The sequence below is a fragment of the Rhineura floridana genome, chromosome 4 (assembly GCF_030035675.1).
Source record: "Rhineura floridana isolate rRhiFlo1 chromosome 4, rRhiFlo1.hap2, whole genome shotgun sequence".
Taxonomy (NCBI): domain Eukaryota; kingdom Metazoa; phylum Chordata; class Lepidosauria; order Squamata; family Rhineuridae; genus Rhineura; species Rhineura floridana.
In genome coordinates, this window is record NC_084483.1 from 118,033,364 (window position 1) to 118,059,900 (window position 26,537).

General features: G+C 41.1%; 1 protein-coding gene across 1 annotated transcript in view; it reads right to left on the reverse strand.

Annotated features, from left to right (window-relative positions):
- SYNE1 (spectrin repeat containing nuclear envelope protein 1) overlaps positions 1–26,537 on the reverse strand; it is a 598,390-nt gene that overhangs the window by 566,300 nt on the left and 5,553 nt on the right. Inside the window, exon 2 of the mRNA XM_061624165.1 lies at positions 20,990–21,250. Coding sequence (XP_061480149.1) covers positions 20,990–21,056 — 67 coding nt within the window. The 5' untranslated portion in view covers positions 21,057–21,250. The remainder of the gene's footprint in view (positions 1–20,989; positions 21,251–26,537) is intronic.

Genomic DNA, 26,537 nt, shown 5'->3' on the forward strand with positions numbered 1-26,537 from the left:
GGCAATATACAGAAGACACAACTTACAGACTCTGTTAGAACTTTCCCAGTTGCTATTTCACGTTACCATGACAACCGCTGGCCTTGGATGTCTGCTCTCTCTCAGGCCAGGAGATAACAGTTACTTCTCCAAACTTGCAGGCTTTATGGAAAACAACTAGAGACAGTAATGCCTATGGGTCAACAGCCCAACATATTCCCCTTTTTTCCATTAAGACTGCAAAATACACATAATGTTTAGCAATACAACTCCACAATACATTGGAATACAGTAATACATTACATTGCATCATACATATCCAAATTACATCTCAATACATTGCAGTACATTTCAGAACATCTCTGTACATTTAGCTAGAACTTTATTCAATCAAACTTTGGTTGTACACAAGTCAAATACAATGTCTCAGGATCCATTTCAACCAATTTGTGCATACCTGGGCTGGTAATTACCCCCACAGTAAATCTTTCAGGCGGTTTCCCTATGTTTGATCTTGTAGAACGTCTTAAAGGAACTAGGGCTTCTGCTCTCTCTGCCCCCCCATTTGTGCTTGTACTTGGCACAGCTTGCCCAGGATCCTCCATTTCCTCAGCCTTACGTTTCTTCAATCTTCGTTTCCCACAAATGAGGTCATTTAAAGCATCCCTAAGTGGAATTTGTGTGCCTTCCACTTTTATGTCAAGATTTGGCTTAAATGTCAATGTCGGTGCTTGTGTTTGTGCTTGTGTGTCACTTGACCCTGTGAGAATGACTGTTTGCCTTTGATCCCAAGGCTTCTCTGCAACTTTAATGCTTCTGCTCAGGATTAATTGCTGTGTTTCTGGACACCAAACTCTGAAATATGCATTCTCAAATCCCAAAACAAAATCTTGCTGTGCTCTGGGTGCAAGTTTGCCACGTCTCTTACCCTGTGGCTTGTCAATTCGGCTGTGATGCACTCTTTCAGGCATCAGCCTGACTGCATTACATGAATACTGTGGCTGTGTGCTTTTAACAGCTGTCTTCTTGCAGCTCTGACCGTCATTCCCTTTCCGCCCCATTAAACTCAAGGCATCAGCACACTTCACACCCATGGTCATTTTAAACTGCCCTTGTGTCATGAAACCCTGACAGACAACTTTGCCTCTTCTTTGCACAAAACATTTCCCCCTGTCAAACAAGACTGAAAATTGACAACTCACCAGTTTTCTGACTGACAATACGTTATGAGCCAATTCTGGTACAAACAAACAATCTGACAGTATTCCAAGTTTATCAAATCTCACCAGTCCTCGAGCCTCCACATTCTTCTGAGATCCATCCACAAGTAAAACAAAGTCCTGCACATCTTCTGAAGTGTAAAACAAACTCCTGTCTGTGATTAATATATGGCTTGCCCCGCTGTCAAGAATCCAGTCAACAGGTCCTAAATCTTGAGACTTCTGTTTACAAAGTTCACACTTCCCTGTTTCCAGCCTCCGTCCCTGGAGTTGCACTTGACTGCACAGTCTCTCTGAAGATGCCCATGAGCTCTGCAAACAAAACAAGCCTTTAGCCGTTGCTGTTCCTGCTTGCTTCCAGCTGCCTCCTTCGGCACGGCACTTTTTGCCTCCTTGCTTCTGACAGCTTCCATCAGCTCGGCTCTCTGTGCCTTCTGCCTCTGCTGCCATTCCTGGGACAAATCCTGCAACACGTCCCACATCTGTTTAGCCGACGGCTCATCTCTCACACACATCAGTTGAGAATCTGATAGAGCCAAGATTATAAACGCCTGTGCCCTCTGGTCTCGACGCTTCCAGGCCTCGGTCGGTACCGCCGGGGGGTTTCCTTCTATCACATCTAATAAATCCTCTGTTATCAGGAAAGCACGCATCCTTGGCTTCCAACTGCCATAATTCTTTTCATTAAGTCGTTCCATCGGCAAGCCTCCAGACATGTTTACAGCCATCCTGCTCACCTCTGTCTGGCACAATCAATCAAGCTGCCCTCTCTGGAACTCCGTCTGCCGTTCAGACCAGCAACTTACTCTTGTGTAACGCGCTGTGGATCTGGGCCCATAACCCTGTTGATGGTGGCGGTTCTTGCGTGACACAGCATACGTTACTTTGGAGTTAAGTTGAACAAGAAACTTCTCAGATGCATTAGATCAGGTTAAGAGTCTTTATTAAAAGACATTAGGGCCGACAGGCTTAAGAGTTAATACATGTAGAGTTTCTTCAATCACCCCCCCTTCTGGGGGTAAACACAGAAGACAACCTCTCAGTTCAGAGGCAATATACAGAAGACACAACTTACAGACTCTGTTAGAACTTTCCCAGTTGCTATCTTACGTTACCATGACAACCGCTGGCCTTGGATGTCTGCTCTCTCTCAGGCCAGGACATAACAGTTACTTCTCCAAACTTGCAGGCTTTATGGAAAACAACTAGAGACAGTAATGCCTATGGGTCAACAGCCCAACAGCTTCATGGCTGTGTGAGGATTCGAATCCTGGTCTCCCAGGTTGTAGTCCAACACTAACCACTAGCAGACATAAATAATTTTCTTTGTTATTAATGTCGATGGTTTCTTCTGGGGTTTTTTTACATTTTTTTTGCCTGCTCCGCATAAACTGGCAAAACAAAAGAGGTTCCTGACAGTTCAGGCGCTTGTAGCTCTATTTGTTACCAAAAAAAGTAAAAAAATTAAAAAGTAAATTCAATTTGTAATAATTGTTTGAATGAAATGTACTTTCAAGCTCAACTTACTTTTCCTCATCCATCCCACACCAGTCCAGGGCCTCCACAGCCTCTTCTGATTCAGATGTTATGGAGAAGAGGTAAGACTAGAACCACTGTAATATAGTGACCCCAATTCCCATTCTATTGTCCAGGAGGATACCATGGTGAATGGTATCAAAATCAACAGTAAAATTAAGAAGCAGGAGCAAGATTGCATTCCCCTTGTCCCATTTTCTGTAAAGGTAATCCATCAGGGTGACCAAGGCCAGGCTTGAACCCAGACTGGAATGGATCTAAATAATCTGTGTTGTCCAAGAATGCTTGCAGCTGCCCCACCACAATTCTCTCCACCACCTTCCCCAAGAAAGAGGTATTTGTGACCAGTTGATAGTTATTCCAGTCCAAGTGGTCCAGGGCTGGTTTCTTTAGGAGTGGCCAAACCACCACCTCTTTCAAGGCTTCAGGAACCCTCAAGCAATGAAGCATTAACCATGCTCCAGAACCATCCAGTCAAACCCTCTCTGCTAGATTTAATAAGCCCAAGAGGGACTGGTGACCAGAGCTATACAGTTGGATGTATAGCAACCAGCACCTTGTCCATATCAGCTGACTACATAAACTGAAACTGATCTAACAATACATCACCAGCTCTGGCATTGAATACGTCATCTGGAACTGCAACAACTGCTGAGTCAAGATAGCTGAAAACTTTATCCTCTGTTGATCTGTATGTTTAGCAGTTATAGTTTTAATCAGAATTTATGGTGATTTCTTTGTGACAGAAGCTAGATAAAGAGGTTTATAGTTTGCTAGATTCCACTAGATCCCAGGTTGCAAATTACTTTTACAAAAGGGTCATACAAGGAAGCAACTGAGGATGATGGGCAAAGGGACAAAGCTCATCTTCCAAAATGGAATGGCATCAAGAGTCTCATTGCTACAACCATTCTTCCCTCCATATACCTTGTGCTGCTTATTTGGAAAGCAGATCATCTAAAAGCAGATTGTCCGCAGGATCTCTAGTTGCTCATCTGTTCTCTGAATTATAGGTGCTAGCAAAGTTCTCCTGAGCCAAGCTCAGATATGAACCAGAGCATCTCATAAAAGCCCATCTAAAAGCCCGCTCTCCCAGAATCCTCTGGGATTTGGGCCCACATTGCTGTTACCCAGTGTTCCAGAGACACAATGACTTGTGCATATCAGGTTTGCTGCTCCCTCCCCTGCTGCTCACAAATAAGTGTTTCCAATTTTGGGGAATAATTTCTGACTTGAATTAAGCAGAGCTTTTGAACATGGGAGTTACGCTGGCAGTTTTTGAGGCATCTGGAATGAAATCTTTTTTATGATTACTTGCATGCATCTTCCAGGTCTGATAGCTTACTGCTATGCATGTTGTTGGTTCATTCTAAAGCTTGCTCCTTTGCCACAAGTTACACATGGTGTGAAATTAACTCTAAGGAAACTCTGTGATTAATAGTGTTTGTTGGGAAAAGGTGTATAGTGGTTTTCCACACTTTGTGTTTAAAAGCTGGCAGTAATTAAGAAAATTTCCCACCACTATTATTTTACAAAGCTGTGAGCACTGTCAACCAAACCCATCAATCTGTAGGAGAAATTCAAACATTCACTAATATTAAAAAAAAAAACCCTGACAAGAACAAAAATGACTTGTAAGATTTAAAGATTTAAAGGGGAGGAAAAGCTGTTCTAAATTTGGTTGCAAATGTTAAAATTAGCCTTCTCTGATCATTTAGTCTTTGACAGTTGGTGACACTCATTGGTTTCTTGGTAACAAAAATGAAAATATAAACTAGGTTTTGGTTTTTAAAATGCTGAAGACATTTACTACATTTGTAAAAATAATTGCAAGATACTATTGAACAGAGTATAACTTCTGATACAACTGAATGTTTGACAGTTTTGCATGTCTACAACACTATCCAGAAATAATAATGAATAAAAGTATTCTTTACTAAGGATGTGTTTTGGAGTATCACTAGCAAGCTTTTTATTCAGCAGTGGCTTATCTATACGGAAACTATTGCTGAAGTGTTCATCAAAAAGATCATATTTTTGGCACGATAATTATGCATTTAGGAAGAGCAAATGTAATTGTCATTCTTTATAAGTTTTAACCTTAATTTAAATGTTTTAAAAAATCTGGGCAACAAACCTAGAAATTTGGAAGTTACCTTACATCTAGCCTTTATTTATTTATTTATTTATTTATTTATTTAATTTGTATCCTGTCCTTCCTCCCAGCAGCAGCCCAGGGCAGCAAACAAAGCACTAAAACACTTTAAAACATCATAAAAACAGATCCTAAAACACATTAAAACAAAACAGCATTAAAAACATTTTAAAAAAACAACTTTTAAAAAGAGTTAAAAACATTATTAAAAAACATATTAAACAATTCAGACACAGATGCAGACTGGGATAGGTCTCAACTTTAAAGGCTTGTTGAAAGAGGAAAGTCTTCAAAAGGCGCCAAAAAGATAGCAGAGATGGTGCCTGCCTAATATTCAAAGGGAGGGAATTCCACAAGGAAGGTGCCGCCACACTAAAGGTCCGTTTCCTATATTGTGCAGAACGAACCTCTTGATAAGATGGAATCTGCAGGAGGCCCTCACCTGCAGAGTGCAGTGATCGACTGGGCATATAAGGGGTAAGACGGTCTTTCAGGTATCCTGGTCCCAAGCTGTATAGGGCTTTGTATGCCAAAACTAGAACCTTGAACTTGGCCTGGTAGCAAATGGGCAGCCAGTGCAATTCTTTCAGCAGCGGGGTGACATGTTGGCGATTCCCAGCTCCAGTGAGCAGTCTCGCTGCTGCATTTTGCACCAGCTGCAGCTTCCGGACCAACCTCAAGGACAGCCCCACACAGAACACATTACAGTAATCCAGCCTAGAGGTTACCAGTGCGTGGACAACGGTGGTCAGGCTATCCCAGTCCAGAAACGGCCGCGGCTGTCTCACCAGCCAAAGCTGGTACAAGGCACTCCTAGCCACTGAGGTCACCTGGGCCTCTAGCGACAAAGATGGATCCAGGAGCACCCCCAGGCTACGGACCTGCTCTTTCAGAGGGAGTACAACCCCATCCAAAGCAGGCAACTGACCAACTATCCGAACTCGGGAACCACCAACCCACAGTGCCTCTGTCTTGCTAGGATTCAGACTCAGTTTAGACTCAGTTTAGTTGCTATTTGCATCAAACTAAAGCAACTGAGTTTTAAAAAAGAAAAAGATGAAAATTAGCAGGTAACTTGCTTTTGCCTGGTCCCTTCTTGTGAATAGTTAAACCCTTTAATGCACATGGAAAAGTAGTAAGATAAAGAGTCAGTAAGATTTTCCTGCACATCTTTGGAAACAGAAATTTAATCAATTTATGTAGGATTTATGTAGACTTGCAAAGAAAACTCATTCTTCAACTCTAGGTTTAATATGTCTCCATGCATCTATTAATTCTGCAGGATTTATATACTATTAGTAAGGCATCACCATTATTATAACTTCTATACTTTATTTCCCTCCATTTTATCTCAAGGTGGATTAAGGAAACTATGGAAATTCTTCTCTAAATTATGCTAGCTGATAAAAACCTGCATAGAAAGCACTCTGCCGTTAGTTAGTTAGTTAGTTAGTTAGTTAGTTAGTTAGTTATTACACTTAATTATTGCCAGCTTTTAAACACAAATTGTGGAAAACTACTACATATATATATGTATACTTTTTTCTACAAAACACTATTAACCACAGAGTTTCCTTGGGGTTAATTTCCAAGTCCTCACAAAACAAAGAACAAAGAGAAACACAACCATTAACTCTCAGTCAAAATATGACGCATGGTACTGTGATGCAGGGAAAAATCTTTGTCTTACCTTTTCAAAGACTAGTCTCTGGAGGCCAAAAACAGCAATTGTCCTCTCCATTACAATGCTGGACTGTGAGGACAGGTTTAAACCTCTCTGTCCAGCCCAAAAGCTGCAATGGAGAAGTCACCTAAACATAGCAGTGAGTTGGGCAGAGAGGAAACCACTCCCCTCAACCAGTGCTGCAATGGAAATGAGTATGGTGTGTGTCTGCATATGATGGGGGTATGTGTGTGAGAGAGTGTTGTGTGCCTCTCTCTCTCTCTCTCTCTCTCTTTCTCTCTCTCTGTGTGTGTGTGTGTGTGTAGTGCACATGTGAGTGAGTACATGTGTGATCACATTCACAACTAGTATGCAGCCCTCAGAGGGTTGGCTAGTGCTGAATGTGGCCTTTGGGCTAAAAAGAGTTGGCCACCAAGAATGGAAATGTTGGCCAGAACATTTATATCCTTGGAAAAAAGCACGATGAGCATGTATTTAAGTAAACATTACTATCTTATTGTTTTTAAAACATATGTACTAGCCTGGGTATTTAGTTACATTAATTCAAACCTTGAACATTGTTCAAACGTTCCACAGCTAAAATTAAAATTATACTCTTAGTCATGATATGCTGAAAAAGAGAAAACTATAAAAGAGATATATAACTACAAGCCAGTATATGCTTTCTAAGCTAAGCATTTAAAAAGGTGTTTTTCATTTGCAATTTTACGATTGTTGTTGTTGTTATGTGCCTTCAAGTAGATTACGACTTATGGCGACCCTATGAATCAGTGACCTCCAAGAGCATCTGTCATGAACCACCCTGTTCAGATCTTGTAAGTTCAGATCTGTGGCTTTCTTTATGGAATCAATCCATCTCGTTTGGTCTTCCTCTTTTTCTACTCCCTTCTGTTTTTTCCAGCATTATTGTCTTTTCTAGTGAATCAGGTCTTCTCATGATGTGTCCAAATTATGATAACCTCAGTTTCATCATTTTAGCTTCTAGTGACAGTTCTGGTTTAATTTGTTCTAACACCCAGTTACTTGTCTTTTTCGCATTCCATGGTATGCGCAAAGCTCTCCTCCAACACCACATTTCAAATAAGTTGATTTTTCTCTTATCCGCTTTTTTCACTGTCCAACTTTCACATCCATACATAGAGATTGGGAATTCCATGGTCTGAATGATGCTGACTTTGGTGTTCAGTGATACATCTTTGCATTTGAGGACCTTTTCTAGTTCTCTCATAGCTGCCCTCCCCAGTCCTAGCCTTCTTCTTATTTCTTGACTATTGTCTCCATTTTGGTTAATGACTGTGCCGATATAAAGGAAAAGGGGGGCATCAATATGAATGAAACAACATGTACAACAAATGGGGGAAAATATAAAGTAGGGAAGTGGAAAGGGAAGTGGGTTGTGGTGTTTCAGGCATGGGAAATGGAAGAAGCCTTATACACTAAACTGATGACTATTACACATACATCTCAAGAAAACCTGGCCAAATGCCTTTATGTTTGTCCCCTTTATGCCCACATCTATACAAAGCCAACTCAAATAGGGAGAAGGAGTGGAACACATTTCCATTGCTATGTGGAAGGCGCTGTCTTCCCTTTCCATTACCAGAATACTATATGCCTAGCCACCCTTTTTGCACACATGATCCATAATTCATGGCCTGTGGGTAGGTTCCACTATAGTGAGGATATAGGTTAGCAGAACAAGCACATCTTTAAAATACAGCAAGGTTTTCACACTGATCATCCTCCCCACCATCACCTTCTGCAGCCAGGTCTGTGAATGTGGCAGTGGCCTGGCTGCTCAGCAAATACCCACTAGCAGGAGGGGGGAGCTTCGATTGTGCTCCAAGTATTCTAGAAGATTTGGGGGCAGATGTTGTACTAGTGGCTGATCCAAAAATAGATGGATCAATTTTCATGGTGATACACAAAACAGTCAGAGAGAACAGAGAGTTCAAAGTCTAAAGAGAGAGAGAGAAAAAAAACCAGAGCCCTTTTGGACCTTATTCTGTCAGAGTTCTCATAATCTGTTGAAATTCATTAAAAATCAGCCATGTTCACAGAGGTCCAGTGGCCAGACTGGTTTAACAGTCAGCTGCTCTGATTGAAGCTCTGTGAGGGGAACAGGGCATCTCCTAGCAACTCTCAGCACCTTTCACTAACTACACTTCCCAGGATTCTTTGGGAGAAGCCATGACTGTCTAAAGTGAAATAAAGGTCTGGTGTGGATGTGGCTAAGGACAGCTTTGGTTTAAATTTGGGTGGGAGGCTACATGTGCCTGCTGTAGAATAAAAAGGTGGTGGGAAAGCTGAAAAGCAATGATACTGTTCACAATGTTTTCCCTTTGGAAAGAAAAGAGGCTTCCCCTCTGCCCAGTGCCCACCCATCCAATCTCCTCCCCTCCCCTCCCTCTCCCCCAGGTCAGTGTTGGACTATGACCTGGTAGACCAGGGTTTGAATCCCCACACAGCCATGAAGCTCACTGGGTGACCTAGGGCAGTCACTGCCTCTCAGCCTCAGAGGAAGGTAATGGTAAAACCACCTCTGAATACCATTTACCATGAAAACCCTATTCATAGGGTCTCCATAAGTCGGGATCGACTTGAAGGCAGTCCATTTCCATTTTCAAACATGATTGCGCAGAAATAAATCCCACTGAACTCAAAAAGTATGCAACTGAAAAAACCCACCCTCCTATCCCCTCCCTCTTCCCCTTCCCATGGTCAGTTTTACCTATCTTAAGCATGATTGCATGGGAGTAAATACCACTGAACTCAATAAGCATGCAAATGACCAAACCTGCCCTCCCCTCCCCTTCCTTTGCCCCTCCCCCTCCAATTCCCTCCCCCTCCTTCCTCTCCTTTCTCCCCTCCCTTTCTCCTTCCCTCTCCCCTCCCCCATGGTCAGTTTTACCTATCCTAAGCATTATTACATAGAAGTAAATTCCATTGAAATCAATAACCATGCAAATGATCAGACCTGGCTTTCCCCTCCTTCCCCTCTCCTCTCCCTCCCTCCTCCCCTCCCCTCTTCCTTCTTCCTCCTCCCCTGCCCACTCCAGCCATCCCTCCCTCCCTCCCCCCCAGTCAGTTTTACCTATCCTAAGCATGATTGCATGGGAGTTAACCCCACTGAACTCAGTAAACATGCAAATGATCAAACCTGTCCTTCTCCTCCCTCCCCCTCCTTCCTGCTCTCCTCCTCCTCCTCCCTTCTGCCCTTCCTCCCCTCCCTCCTCCTCTTCCTCTGCTCCCCATCCCCTGTGATCAGTTTCACCTATCCTAAGCATGATTGCAGGGGAGTAAATCCCACTGAACTCAATAAGCATGCAAATGATCAATCCATTCTCACCAAGCTTGCACAGGATCCCAATTCTTACCTCCCGGATGAAAAAGCAGAGAAATTCACTAACAGGCAAAAACCCTTGTGGTTTAAGAATGTACCTATAGTCCACAGATATTTCTATCAAACTTTAAAAAGCAGGGAAATTGGGCAGCTATAGTGAATGCACCAGGGGAGCAGGAGACCTGACCTCCTTTCTGAGGAGGTACTGCCCTACAAATTTGTCAAAATGCAAAGACAATTTGGGTTGGTCTTTCACAGCCCAATCCACTTGCTGTGTAGCTTGGAAGAATTTGGCAAAGTTTTTTGCCTATTAGTGAATTAAAAGTGGGAATAAAATCAATCTCTCTGTAGAAGTCTGATCATCCTTCACCACAACATTTTTAAAATAGTACCTCTTGCAGTTTCTATAAGCAGTTTCTTAAGATAAATCTTGAAACACAGAAAACCTTTTGGACTTCATCCATAAATACTCTAACATTAATCCTCAAAACCTTTTCTTTGTTATGCACATACAGAATTTTCACTATTATATCATTCAGCTTTACTTTTGTAAGGTTTATGATACTCTATCCATCTTGATTTGTCTGAAGATTCCATTCTATGTGTCATTTTCAATCACTCAGTGAGAAATTACTCTATATTAGCTCCTTCAGAGTCCATTTTAACCTTTTCTGAATCACAAATTGCACTTACAACTGTTATTTTCAATGCTCTTGATTATACATTCTTTGATAAGTGAAGTTCTGCTTTTCAGTGTGTCCTGCATATGGATCTCAAAATCTATTGCCTAAGGAGATTAACCTCCTCCTCCAAAGGCCTGTGTTATGCGATGACTGAAGTGCATATTTCATCTGTGTATAGTATGAACAAAAAAGCAGCTTGAACAGTTGCAGCAGGCAAACAGTTTAAACTAAGAAAAGGATGTAGATGGCTGAGTTGCCCTCTAAGTATATGATGGTATGATTATTCACTAAGTGCTACTCTCTGAATACGGTCCTATAGGTAAGAACAGAATCACCATAATATGGTGCCCATAATAGCCATCCCAAAGAGTCAGTCCAAGAGGAGATACCATGGTCAATGGTATCAAAAGCTACTGAGAGATCATGCAGAAGTAAGAAGGCTGCACTCCCCCGTCTCTTTCACGACAGAAGGCATCCATCAGAGTGACCAAGGCTGATTCAGCTTTGAAACCAGGTCTGAACCCAGACTATCTAGATCCACAACAGTCTCATCTAGGAATGCCTGCAGTTGCTCCACAACCAACATATCCACCACCTTTGCTTGAGAAGATATGTTGGCAATTGGTGGAAAGTTACACTCCATTGGTTCCAGAGTGGGCTTTTTAAGAAATGGAAGCACCACCACCTCTTTGAGGGCAGCAGGCAACATACCTCCACACGCAGTTACATTTATAATGCCCATGATCCATTTAGTCACTCCACCCTGGCTACCTTTAATAAGCCAGGAAATGCAAGGATCTAATGAACAGATGGTTGGGCACATCACTGCAAGCATCCTGTCCATAATCATGCCGCATTAACTGGAACTGTTCACGCAATACTGGGTTCAATGTTGCATTGGACATCTTGGCAGGCACTGCCACAATAGTAGCATCTAAATCGCAGCAGAGCTGAGTGACTTTATCCTCAAAATGTTTAGCTAACCAGTTACAGTCAGACAACGTGTGTTTCAGAGGTCCACCCCCTTGTCAGGAGTGACCGAACTCCAGACTACACAGAACAACCTTGCCAGGTAGCTCCTCAAGGAAGCAATGGAAGCAGCAAAGTAAGATCCGCCCTGGACTGCTGCTGGGAGGAAGGGCAGGATATAAATAAATAAATGAATAAGATCTCTTTGCTGCCCTCACAGCCACATGGTGGCTGCCCTCACAGCCATACGCTCCAGCCCTCACTGACCCATTTCATCAACCATAGTTCCTCAGTATACCAAGGAGTGAATCAGGCTCCACAGCACCAGAGAGGGCCCTAAGGAGTGATCATGTCAATGGTCCTACATATCTCACCATTCCATAGAAAGACTAGGGCCTCAACAGGATCATTTGCTCTATCCACTGGAAATTTCCCCATAGCAGTCAGGTATCTATCAGATTCCATCACTCTCCAAGGATGGACCATCCTAACCGCACCCCTGCAGGGAACAATTGTCATTTAAACTCAAACCTCATGAGGAAGTGGTATGACCAAGACAATGGGGTGATAGCCATCCCACCTATTTCCAGACCACCACCCTCCCCACATGTAGCAAAGACTAAAACAAGGGTATGTCCTGCTCTGTGCATTGGACTGATAATAATTTGAGATAGGCCCGTGGTTGCCATGGAGGCCATGAACTCCTGAACTGGATCTGAGGTGTCACCAGCATGGATGCTGAACTCACTCAAAACTACTATTCTGGGTTCCTCCAACACCACACCTGAGACAATCTCGGCCAGCAGTGAGGAAGGCTATTGAGCAGCAGCAGGGTAGGCAGTACACCAACAGCATTCCTAACCTGTCTCTTTGGCCCAACACCAGATGCAGGGCCTCCAGGCCTGCTCCAAGAGAGAGGGGCTTCCTAGTAGTGGGAAGTGAACTCTTATTGTTCTGAAGTAAATGTGAAAACTTTGTTCATGTGGATCTTGAGCTTGTGGCTGTCTCAGGAACAAAGTAAGGATAGATTCTTAAAGAACTGCAGTCTCAGAGCTACTGTGAGGATTAAATAGGGTAACCCTTGTCCACTTCCCTAAGATCCGTGGAGGAAGAACAACATATAAATGTGACAAACTGAACAAAATAAACATTAAGATTATTTGAATGTGATATCTTGCCACTCCTCTGCAAGGTACAACGTAATCTTCAGGAGCCTGTCAATGATCTAACTCTATACTCAACCCTACTTACTTAGATAGAAGCAAATTACACTGATTTAAATAAAACTTCAATCTGTGTAGCAATGATTAATATTGCAGCTTAGTAAAAACAAGAGTCAGATGTGCCCTAGCATGAGAAAGAAAGAAAAAAGAATACTTTCTAGTACGTTTTGGTATCACTTTACAATTCAATAAGAAAACAGTCAGCAGCACATAGCTGTGACAAGGTCAAAAGGAACAGAATTGTCTCTGTAACAGAATAGCTTTTCCCCTGACAGTCCTTGCCAAAATAAAAGAATGATCCCCAACCTTACCTTGGTATCACTCAAGGCCAGGAATTGGTTCCTTTCCACTTTCCTTCCACTCCACTGTTGCCACAGTGTCTTTTCTCCCCCATATCTATCTATTGTTACAGGTAAAGTAGAAAATATTAAATGTCTGTAGAGGAAGTACAAGTAAAAGCTAGGATGGCCAGGTGCAAGAGGACTGAGCTCTTGCATCTTTAATACTTGTACAGAATAGGGAATTTCAGCAGGTATACCTTGCATGATACGTTACACCTGCTCAAATTCCATTTTCTACACACTATATTTTGCAACTATTAAAGGTGCAGGAGCCCTTCCTCTTTTTCATCTAGCCATCCTATCTCCCCAACATCACCACCATATTGCTCAAGGCCTGTATCAAGAATAATTCCTGCCATGGCCTATGCCATGTCAGGGAGCCCACCATCAAGAACTCCCTGGGCCCTGCTTTTCTTCCCTTTGCTACAACAACGACACACTCTCCTGTCCTCGCTTTATAGGCCAAAGGAGTGAGCAAGCCACAATGGCAGTGAGGAGGAGCAAGAGTCACTGTCAACAGTTGCTTCCTTACAAAATTTTGTATTTAGTGAACAACACTTATCATCCTGTTAAACACTTTAAGAGTAACTGGTCACTGTGGTCAAATCCACAAGCTCTCAGTACCACATACCCAAAAACAAACTCAGCAGAATACTCAAAATTTCTTCCACCACACCCAAAGGCTGAGCCAAGGCTAGGCAGAAAAGGTTGATGTTATATTTTGATAACAGTTTATTTAGTTTATCTAGTTAGCTTATTATGAGGTATTTGGCCAAATACCTCTCTCTGCCTGCTTGTGGAAGGTCATCAAAGGAAGCTACACAGGCCTCCCTTGAAAAAAGCCTGGGATCAACCACTCACATCTCTCTCTCTCTCTCAAGTTTCTGCCAAGCATACCTAAGACGCTGGTGGGACAAAAATAGTGCTACTGGTTCATGTTCTGCTTGTGGGCTTCCAAAGGCATCTGGTTTCCCACTGTGAGAACAGGAGAATGCTGTACTGAGTGGACCTTGGTCTGATCCAACAGGGCTCTTTTTATGTACTTCTCAGCTTCACTTGAAGATCTTAATATCCAGACAGTCTCATGTGGGAGAATAGTCTTTCAGAAAACCTGGTCTTAAGTCATGAATGTCTTTGTAGTCCTAATCAGCATTTTGATTTATGCCCAGAAATGGATGGTAGTCAGGGAAGCTGCTGTAACACAGAAGTTACACGCTTCTGAAAATCGTCTCCAGTCAATAGCCCAATTGCAGCTTTCTGGACCAGCTGAAGTTTTTAAAAAAAAAAACTCTTCAAAGGCAACCCCACTTAGTATACATTACAGTAGTCCAACTAAGATCTAAGATATGCAACACTGTGGTCAGATCTAACATCTCCAAGAATGGGAACAGTTAGTGCAGTACCTTTACCCTGGAAAAATGCTCTGAGCCTCTGAGCTACTGATCTGCATTCTACTGACCAGACAACTTCTGTATTAAGCTCCAATTTGTTCACTCCCATCCAATCTGCTACTGATACTAGACAATTGTTCAGAACTATAATAACTTATTTGCATTTAGTTGGAAAGTAGAGACAGAGTTGGATGTCATCAGCACATTGGTGACACTGAACCCTAAATCCCTAGATAACCTCACCCAGTGGTTTCATGTACATGTTAAATAACATGGGAGATAAGATGGAACCCTGTAGAACACCAGACCAAGGCACTGAACAGAGGTTCCCCCAGCATCTTCTTCTGGAGCTGCCCTTCCAAGGACCAGGACCACCAGAAAACAAGTGACCAAGTACCATTCCAGTCAGGTGGTCTAGAAGGATACAATAGGCAACGATATGGAAAGCAACAGAAAGGGACAGTCAGAGGATGTGGACAGGAGACTGGAGAGACCATGTTTGTATTCAACCCTTTTCCTCCCTGGCTAATAAACACTGTTTTTTGGGGGGAGGGGTAGCTGAGTGAGTAAGGACAATGGTGAATATTTCTTTACAAGAGGCTGTGGTTCCATCATACCTAAAGGAGAAGCGGTGAGGTTTCTGTTTGTTTGTTTGTTTGTTTGTTTGTTTGTTTGTTTTAAAAAACCTTCTCTGAAGCCAAGATTATTTTATTGAATTTATTAGTCACTTTTCTTTACAGAAGAGAACTCAAAGTGACATAATCAATTATATAATTTCCAGTCATTCCCAGAGCAGGGTGCTCAAGCATGCAGAGATATCTCAGCTCCAGGTGTTTCTAGATATGTGTCTAGATCCATTTCAGTCTAGCTTTAGACATGGTGATGGGTCAGAAAGAACTTTGGTTACCTTTGTAGATTATCTTTACTAGAAATAGGGCAGGGTACCAAATCTAGAGATTCTTTTTGCTCTGAAACCAAAAAGAGTGAGTAATTCAGATAAATGAATTTTATTATTTATTGTACAAATTAAAGCAAATAAAACTAGAGTAGGCATGTTAAAACGCTATGTAGGTAGGGCAGATCTGTTTTTCATCCAGAGCCCTGTCTAGGATAGCAAAATTGCAGGTCACAATACATAATTAGTGGCTTGTGTCTGGACTGATAGGGTACAAGTTGTGCAGACCTGACATGGTATTTTCAAATTTACAGGGAGTTTTACAATTCTCACATCATTTATGTTTGACATCTGCTAGAGACAAAACTCTTATTTCATGAAGACCAGAAAGAGTCTGCACTGCAGATTGTCTGCTCATCTATAATGCAAGATCATAGCCTAAAAAAAGAACTGTACTCAAACTCAGCAGAGGTGAAATATTTATTTAACTCCTGCTGGATTCTGCAGCAGAAATTAGATGCTGACAATACAGATGAAATCCTTTATTTTAGAACAAAGAAATGAGCAAACAAGTTAGAAGACTGTGGAAGATCTATATACTGGTTTACTGCCTTTCCCGCCCTCTCTTCTTCTAAAGAACTCTGTTATCTAAATGAATCATCAGTATTCTGAAAGAGATACAAAAGTCCAAAACATGATGAAAACTGAAAAAACACTAACGTATTGTTTCAAGAAGAACTCGCTGATGGGAGAAGAGGTCTAGACCAGGTGGGACACAGTAGGGCCCTAATTCCAGGAAAGTAAATTACTGATCAAGCCCAAATTCATGATCCAGTGAACAGAGCCAGCTCAGGTAAGACATATTTTTTTTAGAAAGGCAAGTCACCTAGGAGTCAAGTTCTGATATGCATGATCAGGTGCAGTAAAGGGTCAGATTATATGATGGCCAGCAAGAGGGAGGGTCCAGAAATGTGGACAGACAAAGCAGAGGTCACATCTAGGATAATCAAAAGCAGGGAAGTGTCTAGTACCATGGACAGCACCAAGTGACAGTGAGGCTTGAAGCAAGACAAGAAGAATATGAATATTGCTCCAACAACTAGCAAACTCTGGCTGAGCTTTAAGCAGGGTGTTTTTTTTCTTCAGGCGGCTGGTTGCACTCCCACAATGGATGAGACTTCCACCATTAGAGGGGCCTTGCTTGCTTTAGGTGCCTCTGATTGCAGTGACTACAATGTGGTGGTGGCTTCAGAGCTGGACTCCTCGGAGTCTGATAGTGCTACCTCCTCAGCTTGAAGCGGAGCTGGGCTCATAGTCCATTCTGGTGATGGGGCTTCAAAGGAGTAGGGACATCAAAGTCAACTTGCAAAGCCAAATTCTCTTCCTGGTCTGAGACATTGTCTCTGTCTGGGGTTTCTTTCCCCAAGCAGTATGAATCTGGGCCCTGGGGTCATGGGCCTCATGGAGAATGCTTGGCAATAGTGGGAGAATAGAGAGGGGTTTGTAGATGTTAAGGAGAGGGCTGGGAAAATCATGGGGGGGAAGTGCTTCCAGAAACCTCTGGCAGCTCTGTGCCTAGTGAGTCCACCATCGTCAATAAGCCACCCCCTTTCACTTCTGACAGAGCGGAATCCTCACTGGCGCCCAGCCCAGATTTAGCCTTTGAACAGATAGACTCTAATGAATTGTCTGGACTCTTCCAGAGAGATAAGAATGAGGATTGTTTATCAGAGCCTGAAATAACAGTTTCTCCAAGGTCGCAAGACTAGAGAAAATATGGCTTCAGTTAAAGCAATTTGCATCTCTTCCCAGGAGAAGTCCCCACTTCATTTCTAAGGCTGGGAAGTGCTAGATTTAGCTCAGGCAAGTAAAGTACCTGACCACCTCTCTTTTATTTAGAGTGTCTGGGCATGATAAGGTCATTATGACAACTCTCTATGGCTGCTTCCATGCCTAGTTTGCACCTGATTGCATCTTGATATGCCTTGTATGTTTTGATGCTTCGTCCCTATGCTGACATAAAAAAAAACAAGTCTTTGAATTCTGAGTCTGTTTCTCAGGAGCCAGGACACATGGTTCACGACATTACCCCATATCTTCTCTTTCTTCAGCAAGGCCACAAGAAGACCAGAAGCATTCACTTCCATTTTTTATTAACTGCAGTTTAATGTTATTTTTAATCACAAACTGGCCTTAATCTTAATTATAGTTTGTTGAAATAAGATAGCTTCATAACCCATGGTTTGAAGTTGGTATGTTTCAAATGGACCATAATTTGTTTACCATCATTTGTCAGATTTACCATCATTTGTCAGGCACAAACTCTTTCATAGGGTGTGTACACACCATACATATAGAACACATTTAAATCACATTATTTCCCCCAAATAATCTGGGGAACTATAATGTATTATAAGGTGCTAGAAATTGTAGCTCTGTGAAGGATAAACTACAGCTTCCAGGATTCTTTGGGAGATTTCATGGGCATGGTGTGTACACATCATAGTTTTACATAATAATTGCCAGAAGAAATGATCACTGTAGGAAGCAGTTTGAGAAGGAGGAGGAGAGCCAAATGTCAGTTGGTTCTACATTCAGCTCTCCTCCAACCAATACTGTCTCCATCAGTGGCCATTGCATCTAGTTGTGTGGCTGCCTGCTTCGATTTGACCCCACCCCTCCCAGAGCTGCTTCCATCAGCAGCTATTCCACCTGGCTACATCTGTGGGAGAAAAAAGAGAGCAAACCCCCTCCATCTGCTCAGCCTGAACAAACTGCAATTTTGGTTCCTCCTCTCCCAGAATTGTTTCTTGCAATAACCATTCTACCTGGTCATTATGTAAATATGAAAGAGTTTTACTTTAATTGAAAGAATATTTTCTGTGTGATCCACCCCATAACCAACAACATGAAATTTCCAAACATAATTTTGATGTTCTAAAACAACTGGAATTTTCTTTAGCATGTTCAGCTGAGTTAGGCTGCAATCCTAAACCGGGTTGTGGGGGGAGGGGTTGGATTGAGCAGAGGCAAACCTCTGTTCGCTTCCGCTCACTCAACCAGCCTCCCAGTGAATGGGTGGGTGGGCAGATGGCCCACTAGCAGTATCCTCACCAGTGAAGTCTGATGGAAAGCCCTGAAATGGGGTGTTCTGAGCGCAAGGTGGGGCTGAGTGGGCCTAGGATCCACTGGATCCCAAACCACACTCATGGCCACTGCCAGCCAAAATTGGGCCCAATCCAAGCATGATCTGCCTGCCCCACAACCATCTTCCACTGCTGCTGCCATGAGTAGCCAAGCTGTAGATGCAGCTGCAGTTTCATGCTTCAGTTATGATTATGCACTTGCACTCTATCAGATGAAATAAGAATTTTTTGCTTTTGTTTTGCTTTGACTTTTGTTTTTACTTTAATTTATCTAACATTTATACTCTGTATTTTTGCTAAATATAATCAAAGCAGCTTACCAAAGAATAATACAAAATACAATAAAATAAACACTAAAGTTACATATTAAAAACACCAAAAATCACAATAAATAAGAGAAGCAAAATAGCAAGATAAAACAACAGAACAAATCTCAATAAAATAACACCTCATGCTGCTCTACCAAACAATGGCTTTTGTATTCATGAAACATAGTCACCTTTCCTCTCCTAAGAGCTAATTAGCATGTTTACAATCTATGTTATTTTATTTATTGAAAATATTTTTAACTCACTCTTAGAGGGTGATACAAGGGTGGGGTTCAATATTATAAATTAAAACTGAGGACTACCAACTATGGTAATCAAATAAACAGATTTGGTATTTGGTAATCAAATAAAAAGAGCAGATAAACCCAAAGCAAAGTTAGTAACACTAACAGTATCAAAATCTGACCTGGTGTAACCTCCCACAAAGGCCTTCTGGAATAAGTAGTTTTTAGTTGGTACCAGTTGGCATTGGTGCCAATTCTATTTTAAGGGAGGGAACACTTCAAAATTAGCACACCCCCACAGAACAAGCTGTTTCTCTACTTACATCATATTTCCCTTGAATGTGAAACAACTCGTAGAGCTTTAGCTGCTGATCTTAAGGCATGGGTAGACTGGTATGGGAGGAGATGGTCCTTCAGATAGTCATTACTAGTATCATGCTAATCATTACCATCCTGAATATGGCTTGTAACAGGTTGGCATCCAGTGCAATTCTCTCAGTATTGGTGTAATATGATGCTGTGTAGTTGAGCCGCTGAGCCGTCTAGCTGCCACATTTTTTACTAGCTACAACTTCTGAATAAACCTCAAGGGCAGCCCCGCATATAAGCACATTACAGTAATCAAACTGGGAGGTTAACAGTGTATGGGTTACAGTGGCTATGCTAGCCCTGTCCACGAACAGTCATAGCTGGGGAATCAGCCAAAGCCGGAAAGAGGTATTACTTGTTGCTAAGGCTATTTGTGCCTCCGGGGCAATGTTGGCTCAAGGAGCATTCCTAGACTACAAAGCTTTTTTTTTTTTTTTTAAGAAAAGTGCAACCGCATTCAGAACAGGCCATCTATCTAATTCCAGAATTTAGGAATCACCAATCCACAGGACTTCCAACTTGATGGCATTTTGCTTCAACTTACTGGCTTTCATCTATCCCATCACTATCTCTAGGCACTCGCCCAGGGTCTGCACAGCTTCACCTTTCAGATGACAAGAAGAAATAGAGCTGTGTGTTGCTTGCATATTGATGACACCTCACTCCAAGTTCCCCCAATTACCTCTCCCAGAAACTTCAAACAGATGTGAAACAATCAGGGACAACATGAGTCCCCGTGAGAATCTATAACACAACTCCCACGGGGCCAAGCCACAATCCCCCAATGCCACCCTCTGAAACCAGTCCTACAGGAAGGAGTGGAACTACCATAACAACAGGCCTCCCAACTCCCAACCCACAGAGCCAGCCAAATTATAACATAGTTGATGGTATCAAAAGACACAAAAAGACCAAGCAGCAGCAACAATATCACACTCTCCCTGCCTCTCTCCCAATTAAAGTCATCCATAACAGCAACCACGGTAGCTTCAGTACCAAACCCAGGTCTGGATCCAGATCTGAAGGCTTCAAGGGATCCCAAATATTATTTAAAAACACACAAAAATGTTACTTTCCATCTGTATACAAAAGATAGCTATTGCTAGTTGTATCTAAGCAAATTGCTGGAAAAAAAGGAAGTTTCACAAGAGGTGCATGGAGTGGCCAACTACAGCTCAGAGTTTGAGTCAACAAATTACTCTATATTTTCTCATATGCTATACAGGATCAGAGACATCACTATCATAAACATATTGTTATGAACTGGCAATAAAAGCAATTCCTCTTGGACATAAAGGTATCCAACAGCACATGCCCCATACATTTGAATAGGACTTGCTCAAACATTCCCTGTGGATATGCATTGTTTCTAACACCCACCCACTTACACACACACACACACACACACACACACACACACAATCCTGTGTTCCACTGGATTTCAGAAACATCTGAAGAAATGAATATAGCAAAGCTCAGCAGCTTTTAATCAAGTCATTTACCTTGGAGTCTCTGCATGACCCCAGCAATATCACGAGGTGTTCTTGCTACTAGCCTTGAGGATGCCATTGCTGCTGTGTGGCAAAAATTCTTCTGTACACAGAATATCCACTTTAAGGTGTAAGATTATGATTACTTATTTTTGCAAAACACTGTTAGTTGTATGCCTTGCTCAGTCACTGTAGCTTTGCAGTCAACAAAAGCGCTGCTCTCAGAAATGACAGTCCTTTGGGAATGCTCTTTCAGGAGACCTCAAGTAACCTCTGAAAAGAGAGAGAAATACAAGAGTGGGCTTCAGAGAACACAGTCATTGGTATAAAAATACTTTACCACACAGTCACTATCTCGTACATGCAGAATTCTGGGGGCCTAGCTATCCCAGGTGACTAATGACCTAATTTTATGAGCCACTGCACTGAAAAGTAGCACAAGGACTCCATCAGAACACTAATACTCATAGGCTATTGGGAGCAGGGCCGGTGCTATCATTAGGCCAACTAGGCAGCCGCCTAGGGCGCAGACCTCAGAGGGGCGCAGTACTGACCTTTGAAGGGCAGTTTGATACAGATTAGTTTTTTTAACCCTTTGAAAAAATGCAACTAAAATAAATTTAGCAGTTTCAAGTTTTGTGCTTTTCATTTTTTCTACAAGACATCTGTTTTCGAAAATTGAAGTTAGCAATTGGGGTGTGTGTGCAAGTAGGTAGCCTTGCCTAGGGCGCAAAATAGTCTGGCACCAGCACTGATTGGGAGTTGTTGATTTTCCTGGCAATCTTCAGTACAACAGCATGCCCATATAAACAACATGATTATGTGGCTGAAAAATAAGTTGAGTGGCAGAGATGGAGCAGGGGAAACACTGGCATTTATGTAGACCATGACTATACTGGCTGGCACAAGCCTTTTGTGAACAGTCAGAGCTATGTACATCAATAGGATTGTGGTGTTCTATTTAACCTAGTTAACTGACAGTTTTCACTGAAAGAAATAAGTGCCCTGATCTCATGATTTCAGAACACAAGACTATACTCTCTGCCTTAAATGAAATGCTAAAATTCAACCACCGTGGCTGCACATTATTTACTCAGGACACTCTCCTCCCAGCCATGCCAGAAAGGAGGGCTAGCTACAGTGCAGAAAAACAAAGTCACCTAGTGATGGCAGAATAAAGAAATATAGAAGCCTCTCTCTCAAAAGGCTTCACTAAGAAAAAAAGGATATGCAAAACTGACAGGGGCAAGTATGAGAAGAGATAGGCAAACTAGCAGTAGAGACTGCTAAAGGCAGCAAAAGAAATGAGCAGAAAGGGAGAATGTGGCCATCAGAACACAATGGAACAGGATTGTCAGATTACACTGTTCCACCCAAGATTTCTCTTTCTGTAACACCTCCAAACATTTTCTGTCCTCTTATGTCAAAAGAACAGCAGTCATCTCTGCATTCCCCTCAAAAAAGCACAAAGATGAAAAACCGAAGAAGACATGTCTACTGACTCAACACTTCTAACCAAACAGGTATTCAAACATTTTTTTTTAAAAGCAACAGCTTACAGTGCTGCTCTTTAAGACACATGTTTTAAATCCTATTAAGTTCAATGGAGCATGCTCCCAGCAAACTGGGTACAGACTTGCATTAAAAACAAATGTAATGAAAAATATTAAATAATCTAGTGACTTCAAATCCCACAGCTTTGTTAATTTTTGTTCCATTATCCAGGCTTGTTACTTTCCTCACCAGAATTTCATTACTATATTTATTTTCAGCAAAGTTTATTCTGATTGATATATGACTTGTGCATAACACTGTGTTTTGTGTAGCAGTAATAGTAAGAAATGCCAGAAGTATTTTCCCTGTGTCCCACAGGCAATCATTTATGCCTGAAGATACAGGATTTGCTTGTTTTAATATCATCTTACTTTTCAGTGCTGCAAATTTTAAATGTCCTGCTGTTTTAAAATTCTGTAACATAAACCATATTTGTGCTGTATCAGCACATCATTTATTTAAACATCAGCATTAACACACACACACAACAGCAGCATAAAACACTATAAGTAATTTGAATCAGTCATTTATAATAGCAGATTATCATCCATGAAGGGCTAGGTGTCATGGGATTCAAAATACATTTAACAAGCTTAGTATAGAGCTGTTCCTGTTGCCATAACATAACAGAAGCTGTTATCTATATTTAACCCTCCTTCAAAAAAAAGGAGATAATTTTGCAATGATCCCTCTCGTGCATAAGGGATCTGTTATGAAATGCACCTTAAATTTCATAGGTTTAGGCTATGTCCTATTAAAGGATTTCAAACATTCCTTGAAAAAATTAATTTGTCTTTGCATATTCAGATACATAAGACACACAACTGTATGTACTCAAAGTCTGGTTCAGTAATTCAGATTTATATTCCATTAAACCTCGTTTTTCTTCTCTTCACACAGTAATTTCCCTCATTTGGTTTGTCTCTACAATGCTGCAAGACCTGACCAGCAAATGGCCCAGTTCAGATTATCATATCTCAGCTCATTAAGCTGAGATGTGCACAAGCCTTTTGGTTGCCAACTTCAGAACAAGCCATGATATTAAACTGTGATTTAAATTAGTTTATATCCTGGATTGATCTGAATCTGGTAACCATAGAACCAAGAGGTCCATGCATATCTTGACTTAATAAGCTGAGATATGATCATCGGAACTGTTAGAGAAAACAGAAACTATGGTTAATTAGAGACGTCATGATTTAAACACAAGTAGCACCAATGGGCTGCACACACAGGCAACTGGCTTGTGCATATCTCAGTTTACAATAGTCCAAATGTGACCAAAGAGGGTTTTACTTTACAAAAGGATTGGTGATATTTTACTTAGAACTGCTAGTCTGTGTGTGATATGTGCTTTTATGAACTGTGAGTTTGCAGAAATTAGAATGTCTGTCGGTTGCTTTATGGATATAAATACATTTAGTCTATTGAACCAGAATGTTCTGAAATAAGGTACATTTAATAGTCATGAATCCCCAAGGAAAGGCATCTTTGCTTTGCTGAACGAGTCTGAAAGTGCTTTGTCATTACTGAAGACCACTATGCAGCCCACAGACAGAACAGACAAAACTATTAGAAAAGGAATATGTGAAAGGGGAAGTTTGTACTGATAAGAAACAGAGGGAAATTGTTATGGAAATATTTATGCAGAGATACTCAGCATCTGAGCTGCATGTGTGCCAGTGTGTGTATTTACGTTAGAAGCAGGCTTTTATGCTGCATTTAGATCACTGAGACTTAAGACTTAGTAAAATAAGGAAAGCTACTTTATTTGTAGAAATACATAGTAGATAAGAAAGGCATGCTTAGTTCTAACTAACTAAATTGGAGGCGCAATGCCCAGACTTGGGTATTGCCCTCATGACTCAGGAGAGACAGCAAAGACAAAGATGTCTCCTCTCTCCTCAGACAGTCGAGGAAGAAGGCAAAGGAAGAAGGGGCAGGTCAGCTTCCCTGAGCATATCAGTTTATAAGGGAAGGATGTTAGGTAGACAAAGCACAGGTAAAGGTAAATAAGCCTAGCCAGCTGGAGGACCCTAATTCTATCTTCCTTCTGGAATGCAAACAAAAGAACCCAAACAGGAGTTGCCCTTGCCCCCACTCCAACAGAAATCTCATAAAATCAGGAATGCTTCTCACAGTCAGGGAGACATTAATTCATTCATACAAACTGCGTTTCGCTCTTCCTCTAAAGAATGTACGAGTGCCTGCTGTATGGTTCCCAGGTGGTCTCCCATCCAAGCAATGTATAGAGTTGTAGAAGTATATAATGTGCCTTCAGACTATTATCTGAACCGCTTAGAAGGTTGAATAAACCTGTATCCATATAGATCACACTCCTTGACAAGGACCACATGTACAAAAAACACAGAGGCAGTTGGGTTAGTCTGTTGCAACAACACTACAAGAATTCTTGTAACATCTTGAAGACTAGAGCTTTCATAAACTAGTGCTTCATCTGATGTATAAATAAAATACAGAAAAGGTCTAGTCTAAACATCATGTCTTAAGATGACAGGATGTAAAGATGGCAAAGCTAACCTAATGTATTTACGGTGGTATATTACAATGTTATGTTTTATTTATGCAAGTTATAATCTAACACACATTGCACACCACTTAACTATAGTGTTAAGTGGCATATAAATTGTTGAAATAAATATATATTGAAATGTTAAAAGTAACCTTCATTATATGATTAATATATGAATTAAATTGGTTTTATTTTAATGCATGCAGAATAATTATTTGGTTAAACTCTCAGTATGAAAAAGATTACAATTGAGTTACTTCATGTTATATGGAGCCAATATGTTAGCACTAGTATTAACAAAAGCTGTAAGTTAAAATTTGTTTTACATCAGAATTGCTTATTTGCATTTTATTTACTCATACTGTTGGCTGCCAATATTTTTTCAGGGTTATTCAGTTTACCCAAGCATGGTAACGCCTTAAGCAACAAATAGCAGTAAGGCAACAAATTATCTTTCCAAGTGTAAAATAAGACTCCAAGGTATACAGGCATAACCCGCTTAACATCGCTTCACTTAAAGTAGCCTCGCTATAAAGTACATGCTCCATACTCCACCATACCCCCCTTAAAGTACGCGCGCTTCGCAATTACGGACACTTAATGGCATGACGCCGCTGCCATCTAGTGGCGATTGCAGTGCAGTACATGCATAGATAATTGCTTCACTTTAAGTACATTTTCACTTTACATACATGCTCCGGTCCCATTGCGTATGTTAAAGCGGGGTATGCCTGTATTATGTTTGTGGTAAATGTTACACTTCTTTGTGTAGGGTGACAGTCTAGGCTTGTCTAAACAAAAGGAAACTAAACTGCAACAGGGAGGCAGAGAAAGAGCATTAGCAGAAAATGAGACAACAGTGTGTCCACTTTAGCAATCTAAGACATTCAGCATAATTACCACAGAATAGAAAGATTGTATTCTGCCATTTATTTATTCAAAACATTAGGTATGATTCAAAAGATCATAGTTTACATGGCAAAACAAACTTGCAAGACTGTAAGTTGTGAATAGTGCAGGAATGTTGAATGGCATAGTTTCCCTGCAATAAATGCAAAAGTTGTAACCATGAAAAAAACCTGGTTCATTTCTTTTATGTAAGGACATCTCACCAAACATTTTCATGACATCCACATTGGACCATGCATGTCTTTTGCTATTTACTTCCTACTGCTCCCCATGCAATATAGGACGTTGCTTGCAAATTTTCTACACATTCTCTGTATGTTGAAAACAAATTCCAGAGAAGCAGTCATGTTAGGTTATAATTTATTTATTTATTTATTTATTTATTTATTTATTTATTTATTTATTTCAATTTTTATACCGCCCATAGCAAGGCTCTCTGGGCGGTGTACATTGGATAAAAAATATATATTTACATTCAATTTAAAAACCACCTGATCATCAAATCAACAATTTAAACATACAACAAAAGTGAGATAACATAATAAACCCATATTAAATACAAAT